The sequence below is a fragment of the Anser brachyrhynchus genome, assembly GCF_964034855.1.
Source record: "Anser brachyrhynchus genome assembly, chromosome: 23".
Taxonomy (NCBI): Eukaryota; Metazoa; Chordata; class Aves; order Anseriformes; family Anatidae; genus Anser; species Anser brachyrhynchus.
The window spans coordinates 2,030,603-2,045,618 of NC_137716.1; the positions used below are offsets into that span (position 1 = coordinate 2,030,603).

At 47.1% G+C, this 15,016-nt stretch overlaps 2 protein-coding genes across 3 annotated transcripts; one reads left to right on the forward strand and one right to left on the reverse strand.

Annotated features, from left to right (window-relative positions):
- Positions 1-275: 275 nt before the first annotated feature.
- MICOS13 (mitochondrial contact site and cristae organizing system subunit 13) lies at positions 276-3,705 on the reverse strand. The gene is made up of 4 exons (XM_080565756.1): positions 3,571-3,705; positions 2,351-2,507; positions 1,556-1,607; positions 276-494 (listed from the first exon to the last, which is right to left on the reverse strand). The coding sequence occupies exons 1-4, from the start codon at positions 3,597-3,599 to the stop codon at positions 397-399; spliced, it is 336 nt and encodes a 111-aa protein (XP_080421882.1). The 5' UTR covers positions 3,600-3,705; the 3' UTR covers positions 276-396.
- On the forward strand, positions 3,598-13,193 carry HSD11B1L (hydroxysteroid 11-beta dehydrogenase 1 like; the record flags this gene model as incomplete). 2 transcript variants are annotated; one of them, XM_080565749.1, is made up of 8 exons in its annotated part: positions 3,598-3,733; positions 5,835-6,008; positions 6,651-6,781; positions 7,792-7,903; positions 9,590-9,681; positions 10,301-10,394; positions 10,980-11,145; positions 11,437-13,193. In XM_080565749.1, 8 exons carry the CDS (start codon positions 3,598-3,600, stop codon positions 11,621-11,623), a joined length of 1,092 nt encoding a protein of 363 aa, XP_080421875.1. In that variant the 3' UTR covers positions 11,624-13,193. The 2 variants fall into 2 exon arrangements, with proteins under 2 accessions (XP_080421875.1, XP_080421876.1); XM_080565750.1 differs by lacking the exon at positions 3,598-3,733 and adding an exon at positions 3,783-4,212.
- Between the last annotated feature and the right edge of the window lie 1,823 nt (positions 13,194-15,016).

Here is a 15,016-nt window from a genome sequence, read left to right on the forward strand (position 1 = left end):
TTTGTCTTGGCTCATTCTGCTACTAGCACAGACAAAAACAACGTGGCCGTGTCAGCACATCAGTGTGGCAGAAGTGCTGCCTCCACTGCCAACATCAGGTACAATCTCTGTCCCTCTCTTAGAAGCACAGCTGCAGAGGCTGTACCTCAGCATATAACCAATGCTTCAGTACAGCTGATCTGTGATCTTCTGTGATCTCTGCTGATGTGCCTAATCATTAGTAAGGCACAAAGCAATCATTAAGGTGCGTGCTAAAGCCAACCCAAACAGAAACGGATGTTCCACAGTCTTTTATTGTAGCCCTTGCATGGCTGAGCTGCCATCTAGAGGGATGGACTATATATCATCCCAAAAAGAATACACCATAGAGAGAACCATGAATCCTGGAGAATGTTTTCATTTGACAAGATCCTTCATATACTTCCAGCCTTCCAGAGTGTATTCACAGGCCCTGGTGGGAGCTACAGATAAAGCAGACATGACTGTCTGCACTCCTGCAAAGAAAGCAGAGAATTATTTTCCCAGGAAGAGCATCATTCAAGCAAAAACTCCTAATGTTATTCTAGCATCATGGAACTCTTTAAAGACAGAGGTAAAGATCTAGCTTTTTCTGAGAAGCTTTCAAGCACCTGAGGCCTGAGTAATCCTTGGTTCAAATGCAGCTTTATTGTCTCAGTATCGTGACAGAAAAATTCCAGCTTCAGGACCAGTATAAGGGATAGACAATTTCAAGGTTAAAACAAGGAACTGATACTCATCTAAGTTCAACTTCATTTCTGGTCTTGCCACAGGTTCCACATGTGGTTTTGGGTATGTCACAGTGTTTGTGGGCTGTTTCCTCACAGTTAAATTAAGACTATTTGCTGCACCATAAGAACTATAAGTTATTAGGTATTTATAACATGTTTTGGCCTTCAAACGTGATCTCTAAAATTCTAGCAATTACGGGAATACTCATCCCCTCTCAAAAGTCAGAAATGGAGTTCAGACACTAGTATATGAAGAGTTTATAAAAGATTCACCTTTTTCAAGAGTAGGTCATGACTTATTTTTTATGCTCTAGTTTCCCTGATCGCTACTGTGACTATTGATGACCTCATGTTACTGGTCCATAAACTCTTGTCTAGTTATTGTTGGAGCCACAGACCCCCACCCCGATACTTTACTGAAACATTCAATCTTACGTTCTGGGATATAAGAGAGTACCTTGGGGCACTGGCGGTACCCACCAGTAGGCAAGCAAGCTTTGTAGGTAAAAGAAGTATTAGCTCCTCCAGTTAGAAAAGGCAAAGAGGTTTATGGGCGCACATCTTCCTCTTGATTTCACAATTGGAAATTAAGGTAATGAGATAAAATGAACTGCACAGTCACTCAGTGTGCTAGTTGTGGAACCTGAAGCAGAATACACATCCCTAGTCCAACATCCAGTGCTCCCTCTACCAGACCACACAATCATCCCTTTCTCCATAATTCGCTTAAGGATGGCAGTACTGAGATAAGCTGCATCACTGTTGGTCCTTTGCCCCTTTCACAGTTTAACGTAAAATTATTTTACCTTTATTCCAGGAATCAGAGGGGGAAAAGTCAATTTTTGGAGTGGGCGGGAGCTAGAAAGAAAAAGACAAAATATCAGCACTTGGAGGTTTCACTTACACGAGAAGCCACATCACCTTGGACATGTTCTTCGTGTCCTCAGATCTCAGAGAGAGCAAGCACTGAAATACCTTTAAGTCTCAAAAAGCATCAGATATGTGCCCTAAAGCCTGGACTTTTTTCTTTCCTGCAGTATAAAGTAGAGGCAGAAGGTAGTACTTAACATTTGGGTACTCCTGAAAAATCACCTCCATAAATATTTAATTACTTACTCCTTACAGTTATATATTTGCTTATTATAGTTTCCAATATGGGAAATACTTTTCCAACTTTCAGCAAAGGCTTGTCCTGAGGATTTTAAAAACTAAGAATTACTCAAGGACAAGGGCTTCTTCAAGCAATTTAAATTCAGCTTTACTGTTAGCAGTCTGACAAATCTGGAGAAGAATCTTTTCTTTAATTTTTTAAAAGTATGTAGGATCCTTCAATAAAAAGCATACTGAAATATCTCCCAGATCAAGCTTGCAGTCTCTCCTCTTTGACCCTGCGTAGGCTAGTTACCTTGTCTGCTTTCAAACGACATCAACAAACAATTTTCTCCCCTAATTCTCTTCAAAGAATTCTTAGTGTGAAAATCAGATTAAACAGCAAAACTTCTGCTAACGTCACTGGAACCTGAATATCATCCCAATGTTTTCTCCTCCTTATTCAGAGAATGTCCAATTTGCTGACTGTGTTTTATCTGCATGGTCCTTACCTCCCAGCCTATGTAACTTGTCCATTCTTTGATAGCTGGAGGCAGTACTGTTTGAGCTTTTTTGAGGGCTTCAGCACCTTCTGCGCCACTGCCCAGCAACCCCTGATCATATGCCACATATACAGCAGCTCCAGCCAGACTTCCTTTGATGATAAATCTGAAAGAATCAAAAGTAGCAACATTTCAGTTCATATTAGGAGTATTGTTGCATCTCTCTCAGCAGGTTGTGACTGTAAAATAGAGAGGATCGATAAAGAAATCAAAGGTCACAAATGCTTTCCTGTGAGGTGTTACTTCAGACAAAAAGCAGCAGACAAGTATCTGGCTATCATCCTTTTTTTTTTTTCCCTAGACCAAGTAGTTCCTGTCAACTGTGAGAAAGCATACCTGTTCCCTTTTTTATCAGCAAGAGTTTTCAAGAATAAAAAACATGGAAGCATCAAAAATCTCTAAGTATGAGCCGCTTTTCGAAGTATGAGAACCACTGGCTTAGACCCTTGATAAAAAAGACTAAAGGATTCAGCATATTAATGATATGGTTCTTGCCATCTTGTTAATAAGTCACCAGATTAATTTGATAGGCACCAATATCTTATTTAGCTCATTATGGTCCGGGTAACATTTAGCCAAGCCTACACGGCCAAGGCTTTTCAAGCTTCCCAGTAGAGCACGTGCTGTCCTAACACTACAGTTTTACAGCTGTGGTGGCATCCCGCAAAACAGATGCGAATACTTAACCCTTATTTACTTTTTCGTTATTTATGAAAGATCTGGGGAGAGTGACTTCTACAGATTCATAGAAAAGCGAGCTATTTCCTCTAAATAAAATTAAAAAAATACAAAGCTATTGAACACCTGGGGGGGGGGGAAGAACCTCGCCAGATCGCAGCAATGCAACAAAACTTATGATAGATACAGACACTGAGAGAGGCAGGAGAGAGTCAACACTTAAATTCACGTATTCGCAAGTATTTGGGTGAAAAGGGACTTCCCTACCGAAGATTTACTGTTCGCTCCCTAACGCGCCCCTCCACAGCCTCCCCCTGCACCTCGGCTCGACGTGCAGACCACAAAGCGTCCCCTCAGCACACAGCGCCCCAGGGCGGCCACCCCCCGGCGCCTCTCACGGATCCGTGCCCTCCGCAGAACGGCCACAGGGCTCCCGCCGAGCGGAGCGGCGGCCGGGGCCGGGCCGGGCCGGGCCGGGCGGCGGCACTCACCGGGCGGCGGGCAGCAGGCGGGCGGCCATGGCTGCGCCAAGGGCACTGCGCTGGGCCCGGGGCTGCCGGGAGCTGGTCACGTGGCCGGGCCGCCCCTCCCCCGGGGGCGGGCGGGGGAGGTGCGAGGGCGGTCACGTGGTGCCTGCGGCTGGGTCCTGGCGCCGTAAGTTGGGGGGGGGGGGGCGGCGCTGCGGGTCGGGGCCGTGCGGGGCCGGGGCCGGGGACGCGGAGTACCAGAGCCTAGTGTGAAAAGTTTTGCGAATGTACAGGACGAAGCTAAGCTGTGTTTAGTTAGATGGAGGGAAGAGCAGAAAGTTTGTCTCTGCGGTGCTGCCTTCCTTGCTAATTAATTAGCCAGCCTCGTCTGTAAGGCCGCGCGGAGCAGTGTCCCGGAGCGGGATTAGCCCCGGCCTGGAGGATGAGCCTGAGCAGAGCAGGCGAAGGACCCACAACACGCACATGTCCCTCGGCGTGCGAATGGCTGAGCCCGGTACATGCACCCAAACTGAAACCAGGAAAGAAAGAAGAAGATGACAGAACCACAGGATGTCAGGGACTGGAAGGGACCTTGAAAGATCACCCAGTCCAGTCCCCCTGCCGGAGCAGGAACACCTGGATCAGGTCACACAGAAACTCATCCAGGTGGGTTTTGAATGTCTCCAGAGAAGAAGACTCCACAACGCCCCAGGCAGCCTGTTGCAGTGCTCTGTCACGCTCAGTGTGACAAAGTTTCTTCTCATATTTAAGCGGAACCTCCTATGTTCCAGCTTGCACCCACTGCCCCTTGTCCTATCATCAGGTGTCACCAAGAAGAGCCTGGCTCCGTCCTCCTGACACTCGCGCTTTACAGATTTATAAGCATTAATAAGGTCACCCCTCAGTCTCCTCCAAGCTAAAGAGACCCAGCTCCCTCAGCCTCTCCTTGTAAGGGAGGTGCTCCACTCTCTTAATCATCCTCATGACAGTGTTCTGGACTCTCTCAAGCAGTTCCCTGTCCTCGAACTGAGGGGCCCAGAACTGGACACACTATTCCAGATTTGGTCTCACCAGGGCAGAGTAGAGAGGGAGGAGAACTTCTCTCAACCTAATAACCACAGAGATGGCCTGAGCGTGGGCTGAACTGGGTCCAACCGGTGAACACAGCAATGAAGACTACCGACAACCACCAGAAGACCCCAAAGGACCACCAGTAGAAACAAGTGCACGTGCATAGGGGACAGTTACATATTTTAATGAGTTCTAGGAATAAGTACAAATTTGTTAATTATTTCTTGGAAATCCAGTGAATATGTATGTTTTGATTATATCTAACCCCTGTAGCTTGAGCAATTTGGCACGTGCACTAGGTGGAGCGATCCCTTGTGCGTCCAGCACCGCAATTAAAGAACGCCTGCTTTCTAAAGCTCCAAATTGAGTCTTAGAGAGTTTTGTTGACCGACTTTGATGGGAACAGTTACAGCCACTCTCAAGGCCTCCAGACACATCCGTGTGCTGCCACAGGATCCCTGCCTCCCATGGCAGTTGCCCTGTTTGCAGTTTTCCATTTTTTCATGCTGTGCAGTCATACCCTTAAGCGGTCTCTTGCCAGGCTTCACCCCTGCCCCCTTTGCATGGAAGTTCAGCCAGGTCTTCAGCACCAATGTTTGTAGCAAGACTTCAGCCTGTTATTCCTGTCTGCTGCTTCATTTCTGCAGTGTGCAATAAGATGTGCCAGTTATCCTGAAGCACTGGTTTTGTGTGGTGAATATTCTCGGCTATGAGCATAATAATTCTTTCATTAATTAAACATTCTGTAAGATTAGACACAAGTTTTTGTTTGTTTTCTTTCTATAGAGAGAACTCTTACTGTATAGAGGCTGTCTGAGTTCAGAGAGCTGTGGGAATTGACAGTGAAAGACCTTTTTCTTAGAATCAGATGTATTTTCTTTGTCTTTCCTTTATTTCCCTTTTTTTAAAGAAATTGAGCTCCAAACCCTTTAGTCTTTACGAATGCCTGCATAAAATTGGCATAACCAAGTTTGTATTTCCTGGGCAAATTCAAACCATTTGCAGGACTGTGGTGTCCTCTCCCTTCAGTGGGGAAACAGCAACTTTGCAGCATCTTATCCAAGGGTTAAAAGTCAATCTCCTTCCCATATTTCATTCTCAACAAAGGTGGCTTTGGCTGTCAGTGGAGAGAAGCCTCAGGTGGAGTTTCAGTTCCACACAGTGCCTCACATATGTAAATTCCTTTTTTGTCATACAAAACCTTTTGTCTCTTGCAGGTTGGCTGACAGCATCAGAGGAAGGAGATTACAGTATTTTGGCTGCAGTGCTCAGCTGTGAGGCTTCGTTCTTTACGACTTTGAGGGATATGAGGCCACTTGGAAAAGTGCTTTGTGCCACGGGGATTATAGCTGTACTTCTAGCTTTCTTCTGGAAAGACACTTTTAACCCAGGTAGACTCACCACAGGGTTCAGTCCAAACAAGAATATAAGATGTGTAAGAGAAGATACTGTATTTCCAAACTGACTGGTGGTCTTTTTCTGCCCATGGTTTACCAGAGTTGGAGCCAGGTAACATGTCAGCTACTGTCTGAGCAGGATGGGTCAGACTGAGCTTCCTACTCTGTGACTGAATTGCGAGCCTGGGGTTGCCAGGATGAAGGAAGGAACTGTCTGTTATATATCAGAAGAGCTAGGCTGAGCTGACTGCCATGTGCCAGGGCTCGTGAGCTAGGTGATCTTTGCTGTGACCCAGTCCAAAACAGGTCAAGGTGGCTCGCTACTTGACATGAGGTGGCTGGTTATCTGATGACTAGCTTTGTGCTACAGGCACCTGTCAGAAGAGAAAAGTAGCTCATTCTTCAAAGGTTAGGTGATGATCCTTGATTATTTTCAGTCTAGCATCAGATGCACCGTGTTAATCTCATGTCTTCTTTGGGACAGTCCTGCTTCTTTACTAGTTCTGGAGAAACACTGAGTCTTTTGAGAACACACACACACACCTTCCTACTTTAGAGCTCTGCCATTAGCTAGGGACAGCTGCTCTGCTGCTTCCTTTACTTCTATACCTTTTTCTCATTTTTCCCATGAATAAGAGAGCCTTTCTGGTGCCCGTGTTCTCCTGACTGGAGCCAGTGGTGGGATTGGAGAGCAGATGGCATACCATTATGCCAGATTTGGTGCTGAAATTCTTCTGACTGCTAGGAGGGAAGCTGTGCTGCAGAAGGTAAGAACTTCCTTGTTTGAGGGAAAACATAAGGGATTTGGACTTTTGCACACACACACATACACACACAAATATTGGCATTTTCCAATGCAACTGTTTTACTCACCAACTGAATTACTGTAAAAAATCCTTAACGCTTTCTGGAAGAAAAAAAAATGTATCAGCAGTATGTTTTGAGCCTGATTCACTGTCAGTGTCCTCTACCATTCTATCTGTCACCTGGATGGGTTGCTCTGTCTCTGTTGTCATACGCCAATGTCTGCTGCAATATACCTTTTTCTTACCAGAGGGCATTCTGGGGAGATGTAATCTAGAAGGAAGATGTTATTTAGAAGGAAGCTTGGCCTGTATGGGAACATGGATATATGTTGTCTGAACTACAGTTCCTATAAGATACTGCGTACCTTTTCAGTGTCCAAGCAATTCTATTTGTATCTTTTTTGTTAAAGACTACAAACTTTCTGTAATAATGTTTGAACAGCTCAAATAGATGAGACTCCTTTATCTGTAGTATATAAAATGAGACAAAATTGAGAGGTCTCTTTCAGACTGTGGGGTTAAGCGACTTGCCTGGAAAGTTCTGCATTATGAAATGATGCAAAAAGAGGGTCAGGGACAGTGAGCATGGTACTCATTAGGACACTTCCTAAAGCCTGGCAGGCATTATTTCAGCAGATAGCTAGATGTACCATTCGCACCTTCACGTACTCATCACACTTCTCCTGAAGAAGATTGTCTTTTTGGATGATTCTTGATCCTTTTCCAAGGTTTATTGAATTTGCATCTTGCTAAGAGTTACCTCTATTTAACTGGGTAGATGAAGTCTTGATGTAAAACGAGCCCTCTGCAGGCTGAATAGTGTTAGATTTAGAATTAAAGTGTGTGTCTTTGTCTAGAATTGACTGTTACTGACTGTAGTGTGGGGAGAAAAAAGTTCCTTACAGTGCCCTTCTGTTCTTTCCCCTCCCACCCCATTTTGTTTAATCTCTGGGGGAGTGTTGTTTTTCAAGGTGATGGAGAAATGCCTGACACTTGGAGCAAAGAAAACCTTTTATATTCCGGCCGATATGTCTTCCCCTTCAGAGCCTGAAAAGGTGGTTCAGTTTGCTGTCCAAAAACTGGGTAAGCAGAAGAAAAATGGCAGATACTGAAGAGTGAAAACAAACTTTGCTGGTTGTTTCAGTTTATACCACACTCCTTTGTTCAGTAAAGGTTTAGATGACACCTTGGCCTGGTCACCCTTCAGGGATTATAGTTCTCAAGCCATATCTTGCTTTATACTGACATCCGAGTTTGAGGAAACTGATTGGAAATAAATCTGATAACAGTCCTCATCCCAGCTCCTCTGGCCTTGCCAATCTTGGCTTCTCTCTGATAACCCTGGAGTCAAGAGATGTGGGTTTCTGTAATTTACCTGAGTTCAGGAAGCTGTGAAAGGAGAGGTGTCTTAATTTTTCAGATGTTCACTGCTTGCCTGGTCAGAACCAGGACAGAACCCAGGAGGGGTTCTGATTGTGATCTTAATCCTGTTCTGGCTTCATCTTCGGCATCTCTCAGGCTCTCAGATACACAGATAACTCACATTCCAGTAGGAGCCTCCTGCTTCAGCTTCCACATGTCCCTCACTGAGGGGAGTGTTTAGGAAGAGAGGATGTGGCATTTGTAAACACCAGTCTGGGAGTGGCTGACTTTTCAGTTCCTTTTCATGAGGAGGGCTCTTCAGGCAGCATATACACATGTATTTTGCTAGAGGAGAAAAATATGCAAAAAATATTTGCTCAAAGTACTTTGCTGAAACCGTGCCCTCATAGCAACAGCTACAGTACCTCACACATTTGCTATACATGAGCAGGAACCAGCTGCACACACCCAGCCCTGAGCAGACATATCGTCTTGTGTTAAGAGAAACAGAAACTAGGAGGTCTGAAAGCAGTGACCTGTTCCTTTAGCAAAGCTCAGTCCAAGACTTCATAGGAGGTTCTTATTTTAACCAGAAGTGATTCACACATCTCATACCCTCAGAGATTCTCAGCCACTCATTCTTTTGTACTAACAGGCAACAAGACGTGTATGACCAAGTACCCTGTCCAGGTTTACTACTGGTGATATAAAGGACAAGGAATACCAGCTGTAGAGTCCTCATCATGTTTCCTGGGTCTTGGTTGGTGACCACGTGCTTTTTGATTGTCTTCCTTACCCTGTAAGAGTTGAGTGATTATAAGCATTCGCCTCTCCACTCCATCTTATTCGCTTAAGGCTGTTATTAGGCAACATTTTCTATTGTACTCACTGTCCATTTGTCCGTTGTCTGAGTGTCTTAATTACTTCATTATTTTTTTGGTTTTCTTGCTGTGAGTGTCTTAAGAAACTGTCTTAAAGTGTGCTGTGATCTGGATGACCTGCCAATCCGGCAGCCATCAATATATTATCATTCTTTTAACCCTTTTGCTATTTCTGCTGTTGTTTTCACACATATACATTCTCATACCAATCTTAATTTTTCTGTTATAATTCTCTGTACTTAAAACTTTAAAAATAGAGCACACCACTGGAATTAAATTCCAAGTCTGCATTACCCTGAAATCTCATTACAGAAAGCATCTGTCAAAGAAAAAGAGCTTTCATTCCAGTTCTACCCTTGAGAAGCAGGCACAGCTGCTGTCAGATGGACGTGTTTAATGTTGCCGTGCTAAAGCATTTTCCAGCCTCCTGAGGGGCAGGTTCATTCCTCCTGCTGGCATTTCTGAGTTCCTCAGTGACTGACTGGGGACAGCCACCCTATTTCACTGTTTTTTCTCCTGTCCACAGGGGGACTGGATTACCTAGTGTTAAACCACATAGGCATTTCCCCTTTCCAGATGTGGAATGGAGATGTGGAATACACCCGCTGGCTCATGCAGGTGAGGATTCCCAGCAGGAAGAGCTCATCTGGAATTGAGTGAGTCTAGCTTCTCCTGGGACAACTTCAAGAGGCTCAAAGGCAAATTCAAGCCTGTGGCAATGGTTTAGAGCAAACCTTTTATTTCATTAATGTGTCAAGTCAATGGTTTGTCACTAGACTAGGTGTTTTGCTTAGTTATGCTGGTGTATATATGTGCAGAAGAATGTCTGGGAAAAACTTCAATTCTTCTCTCTTTCATTCTGTCCTTCTTATCTCCCATTAGCCCAGAACTGTTAGAAATTGGTATGGTAGGTACAGACAGTTGCACAATGTGGAGTAAAGAATGGCATACAGAGAAATCAGGGACAGCTAATTATCTCTTGTCAATACATTTGTATGTTAAAGCCCAGGAATAACCTTCACTCTGACTCTTCTCCATTGCTTTTTCTGGAATCTGAAAGGTTTACATATGCACTACCTATCCCTCTTCTCACAGAGATGATTCTTTCCTCCTGATGTTTGAAATTGCAAATCCAAGCCATGTTCCATTTAATTTGACCACTGAGTTAGTTTCCTGGCTCATGATGACCTTCTCTCCAAACAATCTTACTCCTTCCATAACTACTTTATCATTTTAGGTGAATTTCTTTAGTTATGTGGCCCTCGCAACAGCAGCTCTTCCCACCCTGGAGAAGAATAAAGGCTCTCTGGTGGTCGTCTCTTCCCTCACAGGTTAGTGTTTGTAACTGGCACAAGTGGTGTTCTTGTCGAAACCATGGTTCCCGGCACACCCTGTTTCTCTGTGTCCTTCAACAGATGTTCAAGCTGTGCTTTTTCTAATATTAAGCAGGATGGTGGCTGACTGGGCTTCTTGCTTTCTGGAAGACCTTCTCTGTGTTGCACCTTTTTGTATTCCCTTGTAATTTTTCTCTTTACTCAGCATGCACCCTGATCTACTTGTTTGGATCCAGTCCTTCACACCCAAGCCCATTTCCTGCATTTCTGACACAGCATTAAAACCATCCTGCTGCTCTAAGGCCTTCTGGCTTTGGCCAGCCTAAATAACAGTCTGCGAAGTAGCTGTACCTACTGTACGGGATGGAAAGGCAGGAGAAAGCCTTCAGTGTGTCTGCTCAAGGGCACTGCATTCACCACAGCTGTGGCCCTTCCCTGCGACCTAATGTGCTTGGGTGACTGGAACTGCCATGGCCAGATGTACCACCATGTGACCCAGTCCATGTGGTTACATGAAATGGGGCGCCATCCTTCCTACAACCACTTTCCTGGTCTTTTCCATTCTCTTCTTCTCCTTTCCAGGGAAAATACCCACTCCCTTCACCACTTCTTACTCTGCCACCAAGTTTGCTCTGGATGGATTCTTCAGCTCACTGCGCCATGAACTCATCATGCAGAAGAGAAACATCTCTGTCACACTGTGCATCTTGGGCCTGATTGATACTGATACGGCATTAGAGAAGACCAGGTATGTATTTGGAGGAGGGTGTGAGAGTCTGGGAGGGAGTGTCTGCAGGAACACGTCCCTTGAAAGCATGCAAAGAAGTGCAAACAACTGTATTTAAGATGGTGTGGGCATCTGTTTGGATGTGCAGGAAAACTAACATGAAGAGTACCTCTGCTTGGGTACATCATATGGGTTGTGCATGTCCACCTCTGCGTGGAACATGAGCATGCAGAACCCTGTGGTAGTCATTCTGCATAGTTAAAACCACAACAGGGACTAGCTTTGAGTGATTCTCTGATTGTTTCTTTCCAGGGGCAAAGTGTACCTAACTGCTTCTCCTGCTGCTGAAGCAGCACTCGCCATCATCCAAGCAGGTGCCACCAAGGTGCAGGAGGTTTTCTACCCGTGGTGGCTGCAGCACACATGCAGCCTCTGGGTTTTGTTCCCCTGCCACCGGAACCAGGTTTTACAGAGTTTCTATAACTACAGCAGCCCTTGAAGGCTGCACAGTCTCAGTCTCCTCTGCTGTATTACATCCCTTCTAATTATAGTCACCCCTGTCCCACTAAGCATTCCGGTCAACCACCAGTATCAGTTGGGAGCAAGGCAGCAGTGGTGGAAAAGTAAGCTTAGCTCATTTCATAAGAGTCTGCTTGGACTCCCTTTCACCCTGCATCAGTCATAGTTCTGATTTTTCTGCCCAGTAGTCAGAGATCCATTCCCACTGTTCACTGTCCCACTGTCTGAGCTTTCCACCCATTTTCTCTCCTTCAGCCTCACCTGTCTGCTCTTACCACCTCAAGTTCTTCCCTCAGCTCCATCTGTAATGTCTGAAGGTTATTAGTGCCTCATATTCTCTGCCAAGGGTCAAACAGCAGTCTTCAGCAGGAACTAAGTGTTCAGAGCCCTTCCAACCTTTTCTAACAGATACTGCAGTGTATGGCACCAAAACTGAGGTGGGCTCTGCAGGGTTATTGGGCATTGCTTGGGAATGGCAAACCAGGCACATACGGCTGTTTTCCCCTCTTGCTAATGGAGACATGCTACTGTGGGTGTTGCTTTTCGGGAGTGGAGTCACCTTCCCTTGTTGGTCATCAGGTACTTGGGGTGCTAAAACGAGTCATCACTCAGCTGAGTGCTTTCCCTCCCTCCACAGCCAGTTTCCCAGCATGGGTAAAGAACAAATATCTTGGATAGGAAGGTGGGGATTCTTTCTTTTTCATGGCTCTGGGAATGACAAGCAGAACTGTTATGCCCACATTCTGCGTTTGCTGATGAGCAGTAGCCAGGTGGGGGAAGCAGAATAACCCCCTACCAGCACCACCACTTCTGCATACCAAGTATGAGTCTTTTTCCACGTAGGAAGAATGCAGCTTGCAGTACTCTCTGTAACAAGACCAGAGCCTGCTGGGACCAAGGGCTTCTGGGTGTGTGTATCAAGGTGTTTCCCAGGCCAGCACAATTTGATGTGCACAGAGCAAAGAAAATAGAAGAGGAAAGGGAGACACTGTTGTGAGAGTTTGGCATTGTGAAAACAATACTTTTGCTGGTTTTATATTGCAGTCATTTTAATAGCTAAAATTTGCTTGAGGAACATATTTAGTCAGAGTGTTTTATAATTCTCCACCAAAACGGGACAGACGTTTTCCTTTCTTGGCAGGAGAAACTGAGGTACAGAGAGTCTGGCTTTCAGCAGGTGAGCCCTCAGCCTTCCTCCCTGCTTATGCTTCCCCTTGAAGGAACTCAAGGTGGAAAAGCCAAAGGCAGTAAGATGCAAAGACCTGTGGCTTTTTGAGTCAGCCCAATTGTCCGGTCCTTGCTGGGATTTTTTTTCATCCCCACTCACCTATTCCCTCATTGGAAGGACTCAAGCCTTTAGACCGTTCTTCCTTTCCCCACCCCTCTTTCTCCATCTGCTTTTTGTCCCCAGGATACTCTTATTTAGCTCCTTTCTTCCTGATTCTCCCGTAGAGGAGAAACAGCAGTGTCTGGAAACCATGCAAGGCTGGTTACTGACCTGCGTTTTCAAAGGTGTGTTAAAACTAGAATAAAACTTAGGTTTATAGGTTTTTCCTTGTCTACTTTACTAATTCAGATATGGAGTGTATATTACTAGTACACCAAACAGTCTTTGGTGTTGAGAAAGCTGTTTTGTTTCACCGCTAGTGGCAACAGAGGGGCGCTGGGAACAGAGGTCCTGGGAGCGTTGCTGAGGCCAGTAGCTGTGGGGCTTGAACCGCAACAAGGGACATGCACTAGGATGCCTCACACGTGCGTTCCCTCCTCCCCCGGTAATGGCTAAGGGCTTGTGGCTGCTCAGCACACACGGAGAGGCTCTGAGAAGCAAATTTCATCGTGCTTTGGTCAACGGCACCTTTACTTCGTGCACCTCTGAAAGCACGAGTCACGCGCAAGAAGGGGATGAAATGGAGCAACATGGGAGAAGATTTATTTGCAAGCTGATCGTAGTAGTCTTTGATAAGAACAGAAGCTTACACAGAAAGACCCTTCATCCAGCCTCAGCCCCCTCCCCGCTGCTTTTGCAAACCTCTGCATGCACCTGCCGCAAAAGATGACCGCGGACCGCGTGGGGAGTAAAAGGGGGGGGCGTCTGCGTAAGGAGCGGGTGTGGGCGTGCACCAGGAAGCTGGCTGGGGGCGCACGGGCCCGGCAGGGGGGCGGAAGGCGGTGCGAAAACGGCGCTGAGAGGGGAGCCCGCAGCGGGGGCTCGGGGGCAGCCCCGCTCCTGCCCCCGCGGGTCGGGCCGGGCGGGCGGCGGCGCTCGGCTTCGTGAGGGAAGGAAGGTGCCGCGGCCAGGCGGCACCGGATTGGCTGAAACGCGAGGAATATGCAAATCACCCGGGGCCGGGAGCTTCTCCACCGACCGCGCGACGGCGGCAGCGCGGCCCGGTTGGCGGGAAGCCTGGCAGGCCCGCCCCCTGCCGTGATTGGCGGGCGGCTCCTCCAGCTGCCAAGCGCCGCGGCGGAGGGCCCGGCTCGGGGGCTGGGCCGGCAGCGCCCGGCGGCGGCGGGGGCCTGGCGGCGGGGGCCTGGCGGCGGGGGCCTGGCGGCGGGGGCCTGGCGGCGGGGGCCTGGCGGCGGGGGCCTGGCGGCGGGGCCCTGGCGGCGGGGCCCTGGCGGCGGGGCCCTGGCGGCGGGGGCGGCGCGCGTCGTACGCGTCTGGGAGAAACTTCCCGAACAAGCACCGTGTGGTCAGGGCTTGCAGCTAATCAGCAGAAATTTGCATGCTGGGCTTATTAATGCCGCCGCATGGCTAATTGGAGGAGAAAATGGCGTTGGTTTGGGTGTGACGCGTGTCCTTCCAGCTTGAACAACTTGAGGGGCCAAATGGCGTTACTTGGTGTGGCCGCGGAGTCACGCTACACACAGAAGCTCTTACCCCTCCTGCGGCGGCCCGTTGTGTGAGGGCGTGCTTGTAGACCAGCAGGCTGGGGCTGCGGAACGTACTTGTGCCAAACGAGCAAGTGTTGGAGCCTGGGTTTCTCATCCAAGAGGCAGTAACTGGTGGTGGGTCTCGCGACTGGTACTGGCGTGGCTGTTGTACCACATCAGCATGACCGTGGGCTTGGGCCGTAACGACTGATGCTTGAACAGACGCGTAAAGCACCAGCAGCTGTAAGACGACCTTTCAATCCTTCTGCTCTTTAATTACAATGTGTTGATGCAGTTTATTTAAAAAAAAAAGGGGGGGGGGGGGTGAGGGCTTAAAAAAAAAGGGGAAAAAAACAAAAACAACCTACTGCACTTTAAACTGATTGCAGATAATTTGCTGAATGAAACAGGTTTCTGTTGCCTCAAGCCTTCGGTGATTGTCTTCAAGTATAAGTACTAGATAAGAGCAGCTGCAGCTAACACATGAAGTAAAACCCAA

Bases quoted from the DNA above. Each gene is read 5' to 3' on its own strand.
- MICOS13 (XM_080565756.1), bottom strand. From the start codon at position 3,599: ATGGCCGCCCGCCTGCTGCCCGCCGCCCG. The intron at 2,508-3,570 runs GTGAGTGCCGCC...TGATTCTTTCAG, and splicing joins CGCCTGCTGCCCGCCGCCCG to ATTTATCATCAAAGGAAGTC. The intron at 1,608-2,350 runs GTAAGGACCATG...TTTTCTTTCTAG, and splicing joins CAAGTTACATAGGCTGGGAG to CTCCCGCCCACTCCAAAAAT.